The sequence below is a fragment of the Podarcis tiliguerta genome (assembly GCF_965153285.1).
Source record: "Podarcis tiliguerta genome assembly, chromosome: 10".
In the NCBI taxonomy this organism is placed as follows: Eukaryota; Metazoa; Chordata; class Lepidosauria; order Squamata; family Lacertidae; genus Podarcis; species Podarcis tiliguerta.
The window spans coordinates 73,522,538-73,543,791 of NC_139543.1; the positions used below are offsets into that span (position 1 = coordinate 73,522,538).

The window sequence follows — 21,254 nt, forward strand, 5'->3', positions numbered from 1 at the left end:
ACTTGAGGGTGGTTTTGAAATGCGCTTGGTCCCTGTGGCACTTTTTTTTGCAAAACAGCTGTGAGTCCTGCACCGCAGGGGCTGGACTACATGAGCCCGGGGGTCCTTTCCGACTCTTGTGATTCTGCAGTCCCCTGTAACCTCCCAGCTGCTGCAAGGGGCAAAGGGCCTTCATGGGCTCATCCTGCACGATGCCTCTCCCTGACTTCAGGCCGAGGTTTTTCTGCAGCGCTCAGGGCACCTGTGGAACTCCCTGCTGCCAGGTGCCCAGAAGCTCAGCAGCGTTATCTGGCTTCCAGAAAGGCAAGGCCTCCCTGCTGCCCTCCAAGTAGCAGCTGCCTCAGAGGCTCCTCATACCTGAAGCAAGAGCTGCCCCCATACACACATTCGCATGGCTAAAAGGGCCTCTTTCTATGGGGCCTCGTGGGAACGGTGTGGTTGGGCTGGAGCCCAGGAGATCCTCGTCCTTCACCCCTCTTTAGCCCCCTGGCTGACGTCCTGCATTCCTTTGGGGAAACTGAGGACCACCCTGGCCATTGGCCGGCCTGCTGTGATGCCACAAGGTGTTCCCCTGCGCAGGGACCTGGGAAGGTTGCGGGGTGCCCACAGATCTGCAGCAGGAAAGGAGAAGAGGGGGAGCCCAGGGATTGCTGGCCTGCTCCCCACTTGGAGACAGCGAGCCGGGGTGTCTGGGTGGGGGGCTAAGCAGGACCCTTCTTCCTTGGCAGGCTGGCAAGCCTGCTTCTGGCACGCAGAAAAGTCTTTATTTTGTGGGTGGGCAGGCAATTTGTTGCACAGGGCCTCCTCCCAGGAAGACCTGAAGGGGTAGCAGTCCAGCAGGGCAGGGAGGCGGTGCCAAGCAAGGGTGACCTTTGCCCTTCCTGAAACCCTCCCCTGCTTCAGGTTTGATCTGAAGCATTCTGTGCCTGATTGCTCTCAAGGGGAAACCGAGGCAGGGCTGCTGCTAGCCGGGGGATAGCTGCCTGCTGCTCTTTCTCCCCACAGGAAGGTGACAGTGGGGGGGGGGTCTTTGGTGGCCCCAGGGGGCACTGCAGCTCTGCCCTGGCAAGAAGAGGGGCAGCTGGCGCAGCCTTAACTCTGCTGCTGCTGCTGCTGCTGCTTTTGGAGTGCAGGGAAATTGCCAGCCTCCTCCGACTCCTCCCTCTCCTCTGCTTGGGGCATGAAGTGGCGCAGCTCCTACCTGGCGGCTGCTTCTTCCTGCTCCTGAGCCTAAGGAAAACACCTTGTGCAAACAAAGTCAGCTGAGCGGCTGGTGGGGAATTTCCCTGGGCAGCGGAGCCCGCAGGGAGGGCAGGCGGCGCTCTGTGGCCCCTCCAGCCGTAGCCCCACCATGGCCGAGCGAGGCAGGAGTGAAGCTGCCCTTCCGGACGAAGAGGTACCCCCCCATTCACCCCCCCCACCTCACCCCGGGCAACTTTCCTGCTCCTCCGCCCACCCTTGGCTTGGGAGGAATCCGCCTGGCGTGCCTTAGCCTGCCTGGCTCTGGCTGGGAAAGGCAGCCCCATAGCCTGGGGGCCAGGTGGGTCCTCTAGCAGGTGGGCCCAGAGGTGTCCAGTGGGGATGGGGAGGCATACCTGGTTTAGCCACTCTGGTGTCTCCCTGCTGGGGGAAATGAAATCTGCTAGCCTCAGGGACTTCCTCAATTTCTGTTCTTTACCTGAGCTAAGCAGTTTCCCAGGGCAAGAGGGGGCAGGAGTTGCGGGGCGGAGGGACGACCCCCACGTCCCCATTTGTGTCTTCCTCTGGCTTGGCATCTCTGGGTTTGTGGAAACATGCAGAGGCAAGAGACCGGCTGCTGTGGGGCTGAGGTGGCCTCAGCTGCTTCTCTGCAGGGACCTCCTTGGCCCCATCCTGCTGGGACCCCCACCCCACCTTGGGGTCCTCATCATGGACATCTGGTGAATTACGGGGAACAGCAAACTGGAAAGGTGGGGGGGGGGACTCTCAGCAGTCTAGTCACACCTTGACTGGAGTGCTTGTGTGGGGCACCTCCTAACCTAGACCTCTTGCCTGCAACCTCTAGGTTGTGGCCTTGGCGTGGGTCTACCTGCTTGCCCTGGCTCTCAGGTGAGTGGACAAAGACCACCTTTCCCTCCCTCCCTCCTTCCCTCCAGCAAGGCCTCTTCTCTGCCCTCCAAGCACAAGGGGAGCAGCCTGACCCCCTGTTGCCCTCCTCCTGGTGGGATCTCCAGCCCCATACTCTGTGGGTCGCAGGGAATCCAGGTAGCTTTCTGGGGGCCTTTGATGGTAGGGGGTGAGCAAGGGCACCCACAGGCTGTGCCCTTTGCCCGGGTGGGTCCTGGCTACTCATCTGCCCGCCGTGGGGGGAGGGGGCGCCTGCAGAGTCTGCTTGCCTTGGCACCCCCCCTCGCCTGCCTTTTCTGGAGGCACCCAAGGGTGTCAGGCACATCTGAGTCCATAGCTGTCAACGTGTGACAGGCCACACAAAAGACTTGCCCAGTTCTTGGGGGCTGCCTCCTCTGCCCATGGGCACGGTGGGTGGGTGGGCGGGCAGGCGATGGAGGGGGATCTGGGTGGGGTGGGGGTTCCCCTCTCCCAAGCGAGAGCCCAGCTGACTCCTAGCCGCCTTTGTCTTGCAGCTTGCTGGGCAGCGGTTCCATTGTGGCTGCCTCCCTCTTCCGAAGGCGATGCTGCCAGGATCAGGTCTGCCAGGGTGGGGTTTTCGACGCAGCCCCCCCCCCCAATGCTCCGCCACCCAGGGCATTGTTCTGCAGGAGCCCCCTAGGCGCACGGAAGAGTTGCTTGCATTTGACCAGGGCTCTTCAAAATCCTCACCTGAGTGCTGCCACCAAAGAGAGCAGCCTGCAAGAGGATGGGCTCAGAGCAATCTGGGAGCCCCCCCCCAGCCCCCCATCCAGCCCAACTTAAAGTGGGGGGAGAAGGGAGACTTTGAAGGGTTCGGGTTGCTGTATTTCAAAACGTGAAAATCCAGACAGAAAAGATGTCAAGCTGTTCCCCAGATGTCTAGATTGTGCAGCAAGCTGAGCTCTGGGAACGGGACAAGAGATGCCGGGAGGGGGGGGGCACTCCCCAGCCTGCCTGACCTTTGAGTCCCCTTCAATCTGCATGGGTAGGCAAACTAAGGCCCAGGGGCTGGATCCGGCCTAATCGCCTTCTAAATCTGGCCCCTGGACGGTCAGGGAATCAGCGTGTTTTTACATGAATGTGTCCTTTTATTTTAAATGCATCTTTGGGTTATTTGTGGGGCACAGGAATTTGTTCATTTCCCCCCGCCCCAATATAGTCCGGCCCCCCACAAGGTCCAAGGGACAGTGGACCGGCCCCTTGGTGAAAAGGTTTGCTGACCCCTGGTCCAGAGGGTGGGCTCTGGGTGCCAGGGGGCAGAGGGGTCCTGCCGGCTGCTGGTCTGGAGCTGGCCCTGACCCCTTGCTCTCCCCCCAGCTCTGCCCGCTCTTCCTCCTCTCCCTGGCGGATCTCCTGGGTGCCTCGGCCCTCCTCTCCGCAGCTGCCATCCAGCTCCTTCCACCGCAGCTCTTCGTCTCGGCCTACCAAGCCTGTCCCTACCTGCTGATGCTGGGCCTGGTAAGGCAGCCGTCGTTCTGCCCGGCCTCCGTGGCAGAGCTGGCAGGGGCGTGTGGCAGCCGCCTCTCGCACCAGTGGGTGGCATGGAATGCAGTCAGCTGCCTTGCTCTGAGCCAGCTCAGAATTACCTGCCCTGACTGGCAGCCAGGGCTCTCCAGGTTTTCAGGCGGAGGAGTCTCTCCAAGCCCCACCTGGAGATGCTAAGGGGGATTTTAACCCAGGACCTTCGGCTTGCAAGGCTCTGCCACCCCTTCCTGGGGTCTCATGGCTGCCCCCCTTGCTGAGAGCTTGACCCAAGTGAGTCCTGCCAGTTCCTGCAGACAGATGGAAGGGGCAGCCTCCTGGCTCTGGAACCAGCCCATCAGCCCTGCCCAGGTCAGGGCGCCCCCTGCCTTGTGCCAGAGCCAGGTTGGCCCCCTCCCCGTCCCCTGCCAGGCCCCTCTGGGCGCTCACCTGCCCTTGCCCTGCCTTCCTCTTCCCCAGATGTTCTACGCCGTTTCTCTGCTGATGGTCGTCGTCTATGCCTACGAAGTGAAGCGAGCTCTGGGGGGCTGGAGGAAGGCCCCTTCCTCTGCCCTGCTGCAGGTAGGAAGGGCGCAGGGCCCCTGCCTGGCCTCTGAGAGCTTAGGAGGGACCCCAAGAATCATCTAGTCCAGCCCCTTGCAATGCCTCAATCAAAGCCAATATGGCGGAGGGTCTCCTCACCAACCGTGAGGCTTCTTCTACCCATTGGCAATGGGAGTTCCTGCACTTCAGCTGGGGTCCTCCAGCTTTTTTGAGCCCCAGGCACCCTGCTGGCCGGCACTGATGGGAGTTGTAGTCCAACATGCCTGGGGGGGGGGCACCAGCCTGGGCAAGGCTGCACCAGAGGGGTGCTGGCCAGCCTTGGAGAGGGGCGTCTGCAAGGACTTGGGCTGTTCCTTCTAGGGCAGGGGTCCCCAAACTAAGGCCCGCGGGCCTGATAAGGCCCGAGGGACTCGTTTATCCGGTCCACGGTGACCCCTGCTGCCCGCTGCCGTTGCCCGCTCTTACTGGCACTGCACTGTGCGGCTGCCCACTTGCGGGTCGGAGGAGCACCGGAAATAGCTTGTGCGCATGCGAAAGCATTATTTCTGGTGCACATCCGGGTCGGAGGAGGTCCGTGCACATGCGCACAAGCTATTTCTGGTGCTCCTCCAACCCGGAAGTGCGCCGGAAATAGCATGTGGGCACGCGTATGGGCACAGGCTCCCACTGCGCGGTCGGCGCTGGAGACACCGGCCCAAGGCGCAGTAAGTTTGCTGACCCCTGTTCTGGGGCCTGTCTCCATAGAGGGGGGCTTCCCAGGATTCTGCCCAAGGGTGCCCAAGATGCTCTGGCTGGGAAAGGCTCTGGCAGAGGCCCCAGCCCAGTTGGGGGAGGCTCAAGAGGCTGGGGGGCACCTGGGGGAGACACAAGCAGGAGAAAGGAGGTCTTGAATGATTCCTGGCGGGTGTTTGCTAAGGAAGCAGCCTTCCTCTCACCTGCCGTCTCTGTTTCCCTCCAAGGAGGAGAGCGGCAGGTTCAACGAGAGACTCCGAATAAATCTGCCCCGTCTCTTGGCCTGGTAGGTGCAACTGACCGGCGGGGGATGTCCTGCCACCCTTTCCCTTTGGGGGGGCCCTCTTGGCCCCTGGAGGCCACACGGGGCGAAGCCACCTCTCAGCCCCGCTGCTTCTGAGCCATCTCGTTCCGCAGCACCCCACCCTGTGTCTTCTCCTTGCCCCCAACGCAATAAAGGCTGCTCCCGTTCCTGGTCTTCGTGGTCCTTCTGGTGATTCGAGGCTCGTCCCTGAGAGATGTGGCGCCCTGGGCCTTCCCCCCGTTGGCGTTACAGGCTGGCAACGGCTCGCGAGGGTCCCACGGCCTCTACTGCTCCAGGTAGAACCTCCCCCTCTTCCTCTCCCTTGGGATGGGGTGGGATTTTGCAGAGGAGGGTGGTCTCTTGCGTCCAGCTAGCCAAACCCTCTCACTTTCCTTCCAGCTGCCTGATCCTCATCCGCCACTCGCAAGACATCTGCTACAAGGTACTGCCCCCCCCCCGCCCAGTTCTTCCACCATCAGCTGCTTCTTCTCCCTGTTGGTCTGGGATGCCCCTTTCTTGGACCCCACCCCCATCCTTTAGGGGCACAAGGTGCCTTAGTTCTGGGTGAAAGGGCCCCCCAGCAACAGCAGGGTTGTGGTGCTGTGAAACCAGCTGCCCCCCCCAGCTCCCCTGGAGGACCAGACGGCCGCCCCAAATGCTGCCTCCTTCACTTCCTTCTCAGGTGGTGATAGTGCCCAGATATTGGCACGGGGCTAGTCTCTTTTTAAGAATAATTTTTTATTAACCGACCAATCACATCAAATCAAACCAAATTACATAAATTCCAAATTACACAGCCGAATTTTAAATTTTTGTTGGGGGTACCCATATTTCAAGTTTTGAAGGGGATCCAATCAACTTCTTGCTTCTTCTTGCTGTTTTAATGTCCACAAATCTAACCTCATGATGTTCACAGTACTATCCAGTCCTTTCTTATTATTTTTCCACATCTCTTGTTGTTGTTTTCATATATTTTTCCTTTCTCTTTGTGACCTCTGATAGTCTCCACAAGCTGGTTAGAACAGTTTGTAATCCTGCGTGGATATTTTTTTTTTTTATCCACTAGCCATATCCAGACGTTTTCCATATAACATCACTTCCATACCTCAAAACAGTCTTAGCGTCATTAATCTTCACCAATCTGCCTCCTTTCTCAAAACCTCTGAGGAGATTCACCAGAAATGCAGTCTGAAAACAAGTCCATTCTTCCTCCCGGCTATAAATCCTTTGGCAAGATGGCGGCTCCGAATTAATTGCTGCGCCATTCCCAAAAGCTCTTATTGCTTCTCGATCTCCATAAAGCATACTTTTGGTTAAAGTTTATCTCCACACAGACCTTAATCATCCTGCTTGGGTCAGTTCAACCAACGATTCTAATGAGGAGGGGTTCTTGTAAATCACATAGAAGGAAAGTAAAAAAAGGTCGTCCCCCCCCCATTCAGTCCCGTTGTCAACATACCCAGCCTTTGGTATATCTTCATCGTAAAATATTCCTGTTTCTCCAACCCGTCGTCTTCTTTCGCAGAGGTCACTTAAATGAGCGGACTTCACTCCCCTTCTTCACTTGAAAGATGTGCATTTGCTTCTTTTGTAATTAATTATTCCAAATTGCTGCAGCTAGTGCACAATCAGAGACAGCGTCCAGGAGAGCCAAGGTCCACACGGGGGCATTCTGCCTAGGGCCCTCACCCCCTTCTTTCGAATTAGGGGGTGATTTATGGGCACAGCAGGCAAGGGCAGTGTTCCCCATTTCCTTGGGGCAACAAGGGAGGCTGCCTACTCCCATAACAGCCTCTTAATTACCCCGTGTGGGTCGGAGAGATGGTATTGTCGGCCATCTTCCAATGCGCCCCCTAGTGGCCCCCCGGCACGGGGCTAGTCTCAAGGGCTCCTAAGGATCATCCAATCTAACCCTAGGCCCCCTGAATCTCTGGTTGAACTGAGGGAGGTTTGTTCCCCTTCCATTTCCAGTATTCCGCCTGCCAGCATCTCTCCTGTCACAGGAGAGCAGGAACTCACTGTCCCCCAAAATGGAGGGTGGTGTGATTCTCGGGCAGCTGAGCCCCAGTGGGGGTGGGCAAAGTGCCCCCGTGGGCTTCAGAGGCTCTTTCCTGAACACTTGCAGAAGGGCCACTGGGCCTGTTTCCATGGGGAGCTGACTCTTGGACCCCACCCCGCCAGTGTTGGCCCCATTACTGAGGAGCTTCCCCCCCCCCCTCTCCTCCCAGTACACAGGCAGGAACAACTCTGGCAAAGAAGTCAAGATCTTCTTTCTCGTCTTCGTCTCTCTGGTTGTCGCCTGCTGCACAGTAAGTGTGCGTGTCCATCCGTATGTCCGTGTAAGTGTGGCCATCCACCGGGCCTCTTTATTTATTTTATCATTTATTGCATTTATATGCAATATATGCCCGGGGGTCTCAGGGCGGTTCACAGAATAAAATCAAGATATAAAATCCTTATGACATGATTCATAAATCCCCTGTGTACTTTCATAAGCTAAATACGCATGCCAACCATAACAATTATTAAACCCTTTTAGATCTAACAAATCACCATATTTTAAACTTTACTTACATTTCAATGCAGGCAGCAAATACGTCAAAAGCATTTTACTCGGGTAAAAATGGAGCCTGGTCTGAGGCCCATTCGCTGGCTGACCAAATGACCTGCTCTCCTTTGCCAGGCGAACAGGCATTCCAATGGGGAAAGAGCCCCGAGAAGGGTGGGGGGTCTGAGTTCTGCCCCTTTCCTTGCCCCTAATGGCTGCCTCCCGCCGCCCCTGGCCAGGTCCTCTACTGCAGGGTGAAGTGCTGGTGTCGCCGCAGGCAGAGAGGTGGCCCCACCCTGACCCTGCCAGCTCCGGAGAGTGACGGCTGTGCCATCAGAACCCGCATCGCCTGCTTCTTCCAGCTGGTCTTCCTGGTCTGCTGGATGCCAGGTGAGTGACCTAGGAGGCTTGTCCCCTCCTCTAGCTTCTGCCTCCCCTGAGAGGTAGCACCGCCGAGAGACCACTTGCCTTCCACGTTGCAATACTTGGGTCTGAAGACGTGGCAATCCAGACTCAAGGCATCTTGGAGGGGAAAGAGGCAGACTCTCTTCTTGTTTGGCAAACGTGGAGACCCCCAAGTTAAGCCTCATCACTTACCTCCAGGTTTTTGGTGTTTATTGAATGAGTCGAGAACAATCAAGACACGTTGTCCAACAACTCATCCCCACCCTTGGGGTGGATCCCCAAATCAGATACAGACCCTGAGAGCTTTCTTTGGGCTGCTGGGGGCGGGGAGAGTCCCTGTGAGCCAGTGTAGTGTAGCGGTTAAGAGCGGTAGACTCGTAATCTGGTGAACCGGGTTCGCTTCCCCACTCCTCCACATGCAGCTGCTGGGTGACCTTGGGCCAGTCACACTTCTCTGAAGTCTCTCAGCCTCACTCACCTCACAGAGTGTTTGTTGTGGGGGAAGAAGGAAAGGAGAATGTTAGCTGCTTTGAGGCTCCTTTGTTGTTGTTGTTGTTTAGTTGTTTAGTCGTGTCCGACTGTTCGTGACCCCCTGGACCAGAGCACACCAGGCACTCCTGTCTTCCACTGCCTCCCGCAGTTTGGTCAAACTCATGGTGGTCTCTTCAAGAACACTGTCCAACCATTGAGGCTCCTTAGGGTAGTGATAAAGTGGGATATCAAATCCAAACTCCTCCTCTTCTTCTTCTGATCCATCAGGCGGCAGGTGGTTTTCCCCCAGCGCAGAGACAAAGACCTCCCAGTTCAATTTTAAATCAGGGCTATTATGGGGTGTGTCTGCCAAGATGGGCAGAGGGATCATCACCCAGGCAGAGGGGATCCTGGAGGTTTGCTAAGTGGCTGCATGTCGGCTGAATCCAACATTTCGAACTGCGGAAATACCTGGAAAAGGTGTAAATGGGAGGAGCTTTCTCCCTCCCCCCTCCTCCCCAGATGCCCCGTGTTTGTGCATTTATAGAATTGCAGGCTTGTAGGGACTCCAAAAGGTCATCTAGCCCAACCGCCCGCCCTGCAGGAATCACAGCTGGAGAGTCCCAGATGGGTGAGCCACCAAGGCAGGAGGTCTGGCACCTTCCCAGAGAGTCTGTTCCACTGGCAAGGAGTAGTCCTGGGTTCCTTGGTGAGGGAGGGGTCATGGGCGACAGGAGCCACCCTAAGCGGATGGAAGAAAGAACTTGTTCCCTGGTGGCAGACAAAGGCCTTTTCGGGGTGGAGGGAGAGAGGGACGGCTTATAGGAACTCTGCTCTGCCAGAGACCAACTCCATCTTTCGTTAGCTGAGCACCCGCTTGGTCACCGAGGGAGAAAAGGTGGCCGTGATCCCAAACCGTGAGCTGCATTCTCAGGGGATGGTGACTCAGCAGGTGTAGGGATAATCGCTAGGTCAGCCTGCCTGCATGTGTGACCTTGGGGTGCAGGGCATTCTCCCCCACAGACAAGCCCCCGCTGTCTGAACACCGTTCCCTCTGTCTAACCTTTTGCCGTCTCAGCAGTCTGGGCAAGGCTGCACCAGAGGGGTGCTGTCTGTAAGCTTTGTCTCGGAGACCTTTTGTCTCCTTTGTCATACACTGTGCAAGGGGAAAATGACGCGGTCGGAACAGGTGCCAAAATAACTTTGTACCACCCCACGATCTCAGGACTGGAAGATGTGTAAAGGTCACAGCCCCAAATGTATCTGCCTGGGTTTGCATATTGTGTCAATAAAAGGAGCCTCCACAGAGCTGGCCGGCAGCTTGCTTGCAGCCCACCTGTGCGCAGCTCACCTGCATTATCAACTCCTGCCTCATGGCCATCACTTCAACCTGGGGCCAGGGTGCCCCCTGCCAGCCTGGTGACCTTGGCCAGGAAAAGTGACGTGGCCCCTTCTTCTCTCCTTCCCCCTCAGCTTTCTTCCTGTGCCTGCTCTCCTTCTCCAGTCTCCAGCCGGCCATCCTCTTCCCTCTCTACTTGGCTATGGTGAGTGACGGGGGGGGCGGTCCTTGGAGGGGCTGAAGCAAATGCACTGGTCTTGCATTGGCTCCCCCCGAGATGCTGAAGCTGCTGGATTTTGTGGCCCCCCCCCCCGTAAGCATAACGCCCCCTTTTTTCCCTTTCTGCAGGCTCTGACAGTCTCCCTGCAAGGCTTCTTGCACAGCCTGGTCTATGGGTGGCTGCGGCAGAACTTCCGCCGGGAGGTGACCGGGGAGCAGGTGCCCCTCCTGGGCCACCTGGGCCACCTGGGCCAGAAAGCCTTTTTCGAGGACTCCCTGGCCATATGCAGGGAGGGCTGAAGAAAGAGGGGCAGGTGGGGTCTCCCCAAAACAGAGCGCTGCAAAACTCCGGCAGGGAGCAGCTCAGCTCTGCTTCCCTCTGCATTACAAGCCCCTCCACCTCTGGGTTTTTTTGTAAGGGTATTTTGCTCAGGACTTGATTAGCCCAGCAGCCAGCAGGATCACACCAGAGAGGCGTAGGAGCCGTGCGCTCTGCTTGCTACAGGGGCTTCATGTGTTGTGTGGAAATCAGGAGATTGTTGTCGCCCCCCCCCCTTTGCTCTGGGGTCTCACGATCCCCCGGGGTCCGCTTGGCGGTCAGAGCAAAGCAAGAAAAGGCCACCAGGTATATGAAAAGCAAGGCGACTAGGAGGCCCAGTCTTTATTGTTGTCACAGCAAGGTTCCTAATTCTGAAAAGCAAAAGAAGCAGCCCCAGCAAAGGGTGCGACTCCTTTGAAAAGTTTGCCTTTTGCCCAGAGATCCACTCCCAAAAAGCACCGTCCAAATGTTGCAAGGCATCACGTTTTACAGAAACTTGAGTCCTTGCCTTGTCTCCAAGATATCTGAGCACGGCAAGTCTCCTCTCCTCTGCTCATCTTTGGACAAACATGAGCACACCCCTTTGGCGTCACAAATAACCTTCGCCCCAATCCATCCACCTAGTCTCTTGCTCAGCGATTTCTTCCCGGGCAGATAAGGATCCTTCCTTCCATTGTCAGCCCATTGTATTGCCCATGGTCAGGAGTCGGGGATTGTGGCTGCTCAGACTCTGTTGCTCAGAACCACTTTGGTTCACTCTGTGTATGATTCTGTGACCTTTGGCTTGAGTTCTATTCATGAATAAACTATTTTATTTTAATATCTATGGTTTTCCCATTCATAAAACAGGATTTATGAGTGCTAGTTGGGGGTTGGGGGGCAGTACCTCTGGTGGGGGGGGACACACCGTGCTCCTTCTGGGGCAGTTTGGTCCCCAGTCTGCCCTCGGCTTTCATCTGGGGCTCCTGGTAGCTGCCAGCAGGGTGCAACAGGGGCCACACTCTGGAAAATGGCTTTGACTGACCCCAGGGCATATTTTACTGCCCCCGTCCCCCCCCCTCTATAATTTTCCATTTTTACAATTATTTTAACAACAACAAATAAATTAATCCAAAATCAATCTGCATTTTCTTTTACTGCCCCCCCCTTCTCTGTGGTTACTTATTTTGTATCTTATTCTTGCTGCATATCCAGTTCAGACCTATTTACAAATTTTCCCTTTATAATTCTTTTTAATTATTACTGCTCATGTTTATTACATCATTCCTGCTAATGTTTTTAATTGTTTACAGTGCATCTTCATGTATTCAACACATTTCCCCCATTCTGTTCTAAGAAAACTCTCATCTTTAGCACTTATTCTTCCGGTAAGTTTCGCCATTTCTGCTACTCCATCCATTTTAGCTGCAAGTTATCCTTCATTGGAACTCTTTCTTCTTGCCATTTCTGGGCGTACACCATTCGGGCAGCCGTAGTAGCATACCTAAAGAGGTTTTTTCTGTTCTTTAAAATCACCTCCCAGAAGACTTTTACTATCTTACATGGCCACCACATCATCATCATCATCATCATTTATTTATATCCCGCCCTCCTCAGACGAAGCCGGGCTCACAGCGGCTAACAACAGTAAAAATAACACAGTTTACATAAAATAACAATCAATTAATTGAAATACATTCAAAAATCAATTCATTCCAAAATCAATTCAAAATCAAATCAATGGCAACCATTGGGCTAGAGTTCTGTGAGGATTACCGAAGGAGGGGGTCAGACTGTGCCTTGGCCAAAGGCCTGGCGGAACAGCTCCGTCTTGCAGGCCCTGCGGAAAGATGTCAAGTCCCGCAGGGCCCTGGTCTCTTGGGACAGAGCGTTCCACCAGATTGGGGCCACCGCCAAAAAAGCCCTGGCTCTGGTTGAGGCCAGCCTAACCTCTCTGTGGCCCGGGATCTCCAAGATGTTTTTATCTGAAGACCGTAAGGTCCTCCGTGGGACATACCAGGAGAGGCGGTCCTGTAGGTATGATATGAAAAAGGTTCCTTCCTTCTCTGTACATTCCAGCATGTATTTGATTCAGTCTTGTACATTTTAGCTAACCTACTAGGTGTCAAATACCATCTACACATCATTTTCATATAGTTTTCTTTTAAGTCATAGCATGCTGTAAAACTGCTCATCCCTTCTCAATGGGTTCAGTTTGTACATTTCTGAATGCTTTTTAGATAAGATGCAGGGAAAGGGACAGATGCCCCATTGGCAGAGTGCCAGCCTGATGCTGCCCTCACCCCTCCTGCCATCTCTGGTGGGCCCCACGGAGAAAGCCTGACTTCAGGCAGCAAGGGGCAAGTTGAGGGAGGATAAGTCCCGGCTAGCAGCCCTTGTCTGCGGGGGGCAGAGAGAGATGGCAAGTGGGGCAGACAGACCTGCCTTTCTCCTTCAAAGGCCTCCTGCTCAGCCCCCCAGTAGAGGCTGCACCCCTTTTGGTTCTCAAGGGTGAGATCCTAGCAGGGCAGAGACCTGCAGCTGCAGAAGAGAGCCCCGATCCGAGCACCTTCCACCTATCAGGCACAACTCGCTTGGGAGCACCCTGCTTACCAGCTTCTCCTGGAGCTTCAGGATGCTGGCCGAGATGGGCCCCTGTGGCCTGATGCAGTCTCAGGCTCTTATATTCTGAAGACCAGTCCACTGGAAGGGGCAGAATCAGGTCATTAAAAGTGACTGACTGAAGCCGCCCCATGAACTGGGCAGCACATCCTTTCAAACGACTGTATCGCCATTTCTTTCTGACATACCAAGTGGCCACCTTGAGAGAAGCTGCTCCTCTCTCCCTTTGGCAACAGGGATGCTTACCACCTGCCTGCCTGTCCCCACAACCCAAGAGAGTCTCCTCCTCCTTCAGGATTCCAGTTATTTGTTTATTTTTTATAATATTTTTTATTAAGGTTTTTACATAAAAGGAAAAAACAAAAGAAAAATACAAAAATACAAAAAAACAAGAACAACAACACAGAAAAAACAAATAAAAACAATTCCATTTTCATAATATTCCTTGCGTTTACTTATTTCCCAGACTTCCCCACACCTCCCCTCACTGTATCCCAGTTCATATATTTAATCAGCAAATCCCTTCCCTCTATCTTAACTTAATCTTTATCTTGATATCTTAATATATCTTAATCTTTTCTTAATATCTTAATATGTTAAACCTTTTAATTTTACACCTTTTAACCTTCGAATTTTCCATACTCCTTCACCACTTTGTTATTAATAACCTTTTAAGCTCAATCCGATGTCGTTCTAACATTCATTAATCTTATAATATTTCAGTAAATAATCTTTAAATTTCTTCCAATCTTCTTCCACCGTCTCTTCTCCCTGGTCTCTGATTCTGCCAGTCATTTTTGCCAATTCCATGTAGTTCATCACCTTCATCTGCCATTCTTCCAGAGTGGGTAGATCTTGTGTCTTCCAATACTGCGCAATAAGTATTCTTGCTGCTGTTGTGGCATACATAAAGAAAGTTCTATCCTTCTTTGACACCTGTTGGCCGACCATGCCCAGGAGAAAGGCCTCTGGTTTCTTCGGGAAGGTACATTTAAACACCTTTTTCATTTCGTTATAGATCATTTCCCAGAAGGTCTTAATCCTTGGGCACGCCCACCAAAGGTGAAAGAATGTACCTTCAGTTTCTTTACATTTCCAACATTTATTATCAGGCAAATGATAGATTTTTGCTAGCTTGACTGGTGTCATGTACCATCTGTATATCATTTTCATAATATTCTCTCTTAAGGCATTACATGCCATGAATTTCATACCAGTGGTCCATAACTGTTCCCAGTCAGCCATCATTATGTTATGTCCAACATCTTGTGCCCAGTTATTGCCCACATGCCAAAGTTCAGTGGAGGGATCTGTAGGAGTTTAGCCCTGACTCTCGTCCGCTGAGATTTCCTTAGGGGATTCCCAAGGCTGAAACAGGCCTGGCCGGAGTCTGGAGGGGCCAGCCAGCCAGCCAGGCTCCGCTCTGCTCCCTCGAGGAGAGAGCCCCGATCCGAGCACCTCCCACCCATCAGGCGCAACTCGCTTGGGAGCATCCTGCTTACCAGCTTCTCCTGGAGCTTCAGGACCAGGTCGACCACCTCAACCTCGGACTTGTCCTTCACCCAGGACCGGATGTTCTGCGGGAAAAGAAGCCCACTCAGCTGGGAAGACGCTTCCTCCTCCCCCTCCTCCCCAGAGCAGGGGTGGGCAATGGCAATGGCCCTGATCCTCGTACCACTTTCTGGCGCACCTGCTAGGAATCTTGCAAACTATGAAGTCATACAAGAATATATCACCAAGGGCAACTGCTCGACAATAAGGAGTCTAAACAAGCAAACAGAGAAATCTCAGACGTTGTCTTTTTCTTTGCAATCACTCGTGTATTTGATAGAAGCAATGTCAACTCGTGTACCTGTATGCTTTTCTGGTACAATCAGCATTTCTTCCCACAAAGGGGCTTAATCATTGAGCTGATATGATAAAAACAACGATTATAGTCAGCACCTATTTCCATATGGAATGGTTGAATTACAGTGAGAATATAACAACACAAGAAGACGGAAGAAGTAAAATAAATAAATGAGATCACACATGAGTGAAGGGAAACTGGGGTATAGGGGAATTTGAAATATTATTTATAATATAAAAGCTTTAATATAAAATTTCTAACTGTGTTGTATTTGTATACAGCAAAGAGAAGTTTAGAGTAATTAGGTATATTTTAATTTAGTTAATTATGTAATAGGTTTATGTAAGAAAATGAATATGGATGTTGAATTTGATGTTTGTAATTTTTCTTTTTTCGGTTTGGGGGGGGGGAAGAATTACAGTGAGAATATATCCCATATATGTAACCTCTACACAGAAGACGAAGCATCCACAGCTTAGAGAAACGGGCAGATCTATAAAGGTAGAAAAAAGACAAAGTTACGAATTTCATCACAAAAGGTTTGTAGAACTAATCCTAGCCTCCATCACTTGTATGAGAAATCTGTCCCCATATTCAGGGAAGAACAGAAAAAGGTCTTCTGCTTGTTACCCGTCCTTGGGAAATGCAGGCAGGACTCACATATTTGAAAGTGAAGTTAGGAACTCCTTATTGTGGAGCAGTTGCCCTTGGTGATGAATATTTTGTGTGACTTTGCATTTTGCTATTATATCACTACCATGTGCATTGTCGAAGGATCCTTGCAAAGCACAGGCTGGGCAAACCTGAGCCCAACTCAGCCGGCAAGGCTAAACTGTCGGGGGGAAACTTTCTGACAGAGGAACAGTCTCCCTAGGAAGGTGGTGGATTCTTCTTCCTTGGCGGTTTTTAAGCAGAGGTTGGGTGGCCATCCTGCATGGAGACTTTGGCTGAGATTTCTGCATTGAAGGGGGTTGGACTAGATGACCCTCTGGTTTACCTTCTAGCTCTGCGATTCTATGATTCTAGGGTGCTTCCACAGCTCGTAAACAGGCCAGGATGCAACACACACACCCACACACCCACACCCACACACACACCAAGGAGCCCCGGTGTGTCCTGCTTGGCTCTTTGTGAGATGCTGAGTGTGCGCTCTGACTCTGCAAAGCCCTCAAGCAGACGGCAAAGAAATACTAGTAAAGGAAATGGAGCGAACGATGTCAGGCTGATGTTTCAGCTCTGCTCACAAGAGGCCTCCTCCTCCCTGCGGCAAAAACAATACTGAAGGCAGCAGTTACGGGTTAAAAGCTTGACCTGATTGGCGTAAGATATGAGAGCTACAGGTTGCCTTTGTTGGTGGGATAGATTTCAGTGCCTCACTGGTCAGCTACCGCCTGCCTTGAGCCAGGTTGCCCCTGTTCAATAAAGCATTGACCTGCTACCATCCAGCCGCTCCTGCGCTTGGAGCTCAGAGCACCACTCAACGCATGGACTGAAATTCTGCACCAGGCAAGAGCTCTTTGACAGAGGTGGTGGGCTCTCCTTCCTTGGAGGTTCTTAAGCAGAGGTTGTCTGGTCCTCTGTCATGGATGCTTTAGCTGAGATTCCTGCATTGCAGGGGGTTGGACTAGATGACTCATGGGGTCCCTTCGAACTCTGCAATTCTACAATTCTATTATTCTCCCTGCTGTGGATTTTTTGATGGGTAGCGAGATTGGCTCTCCTGCTGAACCTGTTTCCACATTCCGGGCACTGATATGGTTTCTCCCCGGTATGAATGCTTTGGTGGGAAGTGAGATGGGAGTTTCGACTGAAGTTCTTTCCGCATTCCAAGCACTGGTAGGGCTTCTGCCCTGTATGGATGCTTTGATGGGAAGCGAGACTTTCCTTCCGACTGAAGCTCTTTCCACACTCTTGGCACTGAAATGGTTTCTCCCCACGGTGAATGCTTTGATGTCGGCGGATGTTTGCACTTGTAGTAAAGGTCTTCCCACATTCCAGACACTGGTAGGGTTTCTCCCCTGTATGAATTCTTTGGTGGTACATGAGACTTTCCTTCCAAGGGAAGCTCTTCCCACATTCCAAGCACTGATAGGGTTTCTCCTTTCTATGAATTCTTTGATGGGACGTGAGATGGGAGTTCCGACCGAAGCTCTTTCCGCATTCCAAGCACTGGTAGGGCTTCTCCCCTGTGTGAATGCTTTGATGGGAAGTGAGATTGGAGCTCTTATTGAAGCTCTTTCCACATTCCAAGCACTGATACGGTTTCTCCCCACTGTGAATTACCTGATGTCGGCGGACGTTTGTGTGTATATTAAAGCACTTCCCACATTCCAAGCACTGATAGGGTTTCTCTCCTGTATGAATGGTTTGATGGGAAGTGAGGCTCCTCTTCCGAATGAATCTCTTTCCACATTCCAAGCAGTGATAAGGTTTTTCTCCTGTATGAAGTCTCTGATGGGAAATGAGACTTTCCCTCCGACTGAAGCTCTTTCCACATTCCAAGCATTGATAGGGTTTGTTCCCAATGGGATTTCTTTGATGGGAAGTGGAATGGGAGCTCTGGCTGAAGCTCTCTCCATACTCCAAATATTGATACGGCTTCTCCACTGTGTGAATTATGTCATGGTCTCCCTTCTTTTTAATTTCCCATTCATTACCACCTGAAAAGAAGAAAAAGATGGATTAGAGTCTCAGGAAGAAATGGGAGTTCCCAATTATGGAGCAATGCTCATTAACACTTGTGATACAGGGAGTTAGATGGAAAGTCTTATTCCAGGGTTCACGGCCTTTGATTGCTGGCATTAACAGAAATACCTATGAGAACCTGAGATTCGAATAGCCTGTCTCTCTCCTGGGATAGATATTGATTGGCCCAATCATGGAATCTGCTCCACCTCCAATAGCTGTCCTCTCTTTAGTCAATCAAAAACAGACAGAAGCAAAGAAGAAAAAAGGAGTTCAGACCAGCCTGATCAGTGTCTAAAAAGAAACAACAGGAAACAACAGGAGGAACAATATTAACAGACAAAATAATCAACAGCCCCCCATGCAAGGTGAGTCGTGGGGGTGTTAGCATTGCATCCCAGATGCTGCAAGTGGCCCTGTTGATTTCCATCAAAATTGGGGAGGCTTTGTTGGTATATTCCGTTCCACCTTAAGGACAGACGTGTGGAATTGTTATATGTCACATGTCTGTTTACACTCCAGCACAGATTGCTGGGAACTTCCGTTTGTGTATAGCTTTTGCTGTCTTGCTTTGGATACGAAGGAGATCAGACATGTTTTCCTTTTGTCCTGATGTATGCTGAATAAACTGCTTGTAAATATGCTCACACAACTTCTCCTGCCACTTCTGTTGCATAGTGTTCTGTCTGCTTAGTGTGTCCCAGCTTCTGAAGTTCGGGTCGCAGATGCTGTGTCAAGGACTGGAGATCGCCCGGCACAATGGCCGGTGGGCTGGAGCCAGCAGGGGGCCTGCCAATTGCCCCCGTTTCCTTGGTTGCATGCCAACAGGCTTATCACAGAGAGATATATGTGGAATTTCCGAAGAGATATTATGATCCACAAGGGGGCCTTACTCAGAGAGGCCATGATCCCGCGATTCTCCTCCATGACTTCCTTATGCAGAGCTCTCTGGTCAGGATCCAGCAACGCCCATTCCTCATCTGTGAAATGAACAGCGACATCTTCAAAGCACACCGGACCCTAAGAGAGAAAGAGAAAGGTCTTGCTCTTAGTCAGAATGAAGATGATCTACTACACATTGCTCTGTTGCTGTCTTGTCTGCTGTGTTGTTTCAATGGGATAGTTTTGCTGCACATTTTAATTGTGGATGTTTCTTTAAACATCTTAATGGGCTTCTTTTATTGTGCATTTTAATGATGGACATTAACCTTAGTGTAAATGGGGAAACGCCACAATGTGTTCCTCAAATCACTCTGTCTGCGCCAGCATTCCCGCTCTCCTTTCCCTGTGTGCTGTTTTGGAGGAACCTGATACCCTGAAGCCAACTTTAAGAGAAACACGGGGGCACAGGAAGGGGGAGGAGATTGGGGCAAAAGCCCCATTCTGTAACTCTTGGGGTTAACTGAATCCTGGCCACTTTGTGGGATATAATCCACTAGGAGCAGTCAAGTACAACATTCCTTGTTTTGCTAGAGTGGACATGCAGGGGATGTTGGTCCAGTCAATTGAACTTCCTGTTCCTCCTGGCCTGGAGCTTCCTTCCTTTTGCAACTAGTGGGTGGGCGTGATCTTCCCAGACCTGGGAAAAGGCCAAGGCATACTGCCACTCTCTCTCTCTTTTCCATCTTCCTTTCGTCCTGCAAACTTCCTGGACTAAACTGCTGGCTGCCAGCCAAGCAGTTGCCCAGGTCATCTCCCTTATGGGGTAATCCTGTTTTTATACGTTTGCAACTTTCAGCCTTAAGCATGCCTTCAGGGATCACACTGTGCTCTGCCTGATCATCAGTAAACTTTCTTTTTATTGCTTATGAATAAGACTGTGGTGTATTTATTCAATTAGGAAGAAAAATATCAGAACACATTTCAATCTGGACAAGCCAGATTGAATTGCTTATTGTCTTAAAAACTCACATGAGTTTGCAACCAGTTTTCTGCTGTGTAAAGGGGGAATGCACTCTGCTTGCTAGCGCAAGGTAGGAATAATATTTTAAAAAGGTAAAGGTAAAGGACCCCTGACAGTTAAGTTCCGTCGGGGGGGAGCTGCTAGGGGCGCCTTGGAAGATGGCCAACAATACCATCCCTCCGGCTTACACGAGGTAATTAAGGGGCTGATGATGGGAGTAAATCAGCCTCCCGGGGTCTCCCCAGGGGATGGGGAGACACAGCCTTGTCCGCGGTTGCCAATAAATTACCCCCGAGTTCGAAAGAAGGAGGGGTGGGGGCACTGTACGGAAAGCCCTCGAGTGAGATTCTGGATCTCCCGGATGCTGTTTTTGAGTGAGACCTAGTTGCATTGCTTAAGATAAAATAATTGGATGTAAAAAGTAAATGCACATGTTTCGAGTGAAGGAAAGGGTGTTTTATCTGCTAATTAAATCTACCGCTGAGAAGTTAAGAGTGATGGGATGGATTGAACAGAAGACTACAGTAAAGAATCACAGTTATGTTGGTATGTTGAAATGGAACGGAAGGGGGGGAAACTTCTTTCTTTTTCAATATGTTTTACCTAACAACCCCTCCCCTAGAAGAACCGTCACATTTATAGCAAGTGAGACTGGAAAATAAACTGTGTAAACAAAAATATTAATTAAAGGCTTTGCTTTGTGGAAGATCTGGAAAGGAAACGAAAGGCTTTTGGGTGACGCAGTCATAAATCGGGATCCGCCATTATGAGACAGACTTTGTTGTGAGATTTACAGTCAAAGGGAGAGGTGAGCCACAGTTCTGTTATCATGTTTGGAGTATACGTCTATTCGGCAAAATCCCCCCTGAAAAGACTGATTGATGGAGCAACTGGTCTGGGAAAATTAATGAGCAGACGCTTAGACTTTGTTTCATCGGAACTGTTGAAATGGTGCCTGCCGCGCGAATAAGACTTTTGGATCAGCGTGTAAGAACACAGAGAAACATAATATTGCTTGATTCATCTCGCTTGTGGAAACAACGCAGAGGTTATTAAGAAGAAAAATGATAACAACAAGAAGATTGGAAGATGGGACTTGTGAACATTAAAGCAGCAGAAATATGAGATGATTGGACCCTTTCTGAACTCGAAGCATGGGTACCCCCAACAAAAAATTAAAATTTGGCAAAATATTTGGATTTTATGATATGTATTGGTATAATTCAGAGTAATTAATGTGATATGATTGGATTGTTAAATGGAAAAATTAATAAAAATTATTTAGAAAAGACAGTTAAGTTCCGTCGTGAAATACTCTGGGGTTGCGGCGCTCATCTCGCTTTACTGGCCGAGGGAGCCAATGATTGTCCGCAGACAGTTTTTCTGGGTCATGTGGCTAGCATGACTAAGCCGCTTCTGGCGAACCAGAGCAGTGCACAGAAACGCCGTTTACCTTCCTGCCGGAACGGTACCTATTTATCTACTTGCACTTTGACGTGCTTTTGAACTGCTAGGTTGGCAGGAGCAGGGACCGAGCAATGGGAGCTCACCCTTCTGATCAGCAAGCCCTAGGATCAGGGTTTAGACCACAGCGCCAGCCGCGTCCCTGCAGGAAGGATATTAATAAACAATATATCCTCTCCTGCCACCCTGAACATTCTCACACACTTTTGTATGGTTTGTAAACTGCTTAAAAGCCTGTTAGCATTCAATAATAAATCTAGAAA

The 21,254-nt window shown here is 51.4% G+C and overlaps 2 protein-coding genes across 10 annotated transcripts in view; one reads left to right on the forward strand and one right to left on the reverse strand.

Annotated features, from left to right (window-relative positions):
• LOC310659082 (uncharacterized protein) overlaps nucleotides 1-21,254 on the reverse strand; it is a 332,609-nt gene that overhangs the window by 305,744 nt on the left and 5,611 nt on the right. For 4 of the 6 annotated variants that reach the window (XM_083402071.1, XM_083402070.1, XM_083402069.1 and 1 more), the window contains 2 exons: nucleotides 18,518-18,644; nucleotides 15,322-17,599 (listed from right to left, as the gene is read on the reverse strand). In XM_083402071.1, the coding sequence (XP_083258197.1) occupies nucleotides 16,494-17,599; nucleotides 18,518-18,644 (1,233 nt within the window). In that variant the 3' untranslated portion in view covers nucleotides 15,322-16,493. Of the gene's footprint in view, nucleotides 1-15,321; nucleotides 17,600-18,517; nucleotides 18,645-21,254 lie in introns of those variants that run through there. The other 2 variants (XR_014502634.1, XR_014502635.1) reach the window with 1 other exon arrangement.
• On the forward strand, nucleotides 890-19,439 carry LOC310659162 (uncharacterized protein). Of its 4 annotated transcripts, none has more exons than XM_083402349.1 (12): nucleotides 1,127-1,396; nucleotides 2,045-2,088; nucleotides 2,622-2,685; nucleotides 3,445-3,585; nucleotides 4,069-4,170; nucleotides 5,112-5,170; nucleotides 5,344-5,484; nucleotides 5,588-5,630; nucleotides 7,417-7,497; nucleotides 7,976-8,126; nucleotides 10,086-10,175; nucleotides 18,319-19,439. In XM_083402349.1, the coding sequence occupies exons 1-12, from the start codon at nucleotides 1,352-1,354 to the stop codon at nucleotides 18,333-18,335; spliced, it is 978 nt and encodes a 325-aa protein (XP_083258475.1). In that variant the 5' UTR covers nucleotides 1,127-1,351; the 3' UTR covers nucleotides 18,336-19,439. The 4 variants fall into 4 exon arrangements, with proteins under 4 accessions (XP_083258477.1, XP_083258475.1, XP_083258476.1 ...); XM_083402348.1 differs by lacking the exon at nucleotides 18,319-19,439 and adding an exon at nucleotides 10,300-11,615 and having other exon boundaries at nucleotides 1,131-1,396; nucleotides 10,086-10,156; XM_083402350.1 differs by lacking the exons at nucleotides 3,445-3,585; nucleotides 18,319-19,439 and adding an exon at nucleotides 10,300-11,615 and having other exon boundaries at nucleotides 1,128-1,396; nucleotides 10,086-10,156.

What these genes read in the sequence shown, in the direction of transcription:
- LOC310659162 (XM_083402348.1), top strand. Translation starts at nt 1,352, where the DNA reads ATGGCCGAGCGAGGCAGGAGTGAAGCTGCCCTTCCGGACGAAGAG. An exon ending in CTGCTTGCCCTGGCTCTCAG is followed by an intron (nt 2,089 to 2,621) that starts GTGAGTGGACAA and finishes TTTGTCTTGCAG; the next exon opens with CTTGCTGGGCAGCGGTTCCA. An exon ending in ACCTGCTGATGCTGGGCCTG is followed by an intron (nt 3,586 to 4,068) that starts GTAAGGCAGCCG and finishes CCTCTTCCCCAG; the next exon opens with ATGTTCTACGCCGTTTCTCT.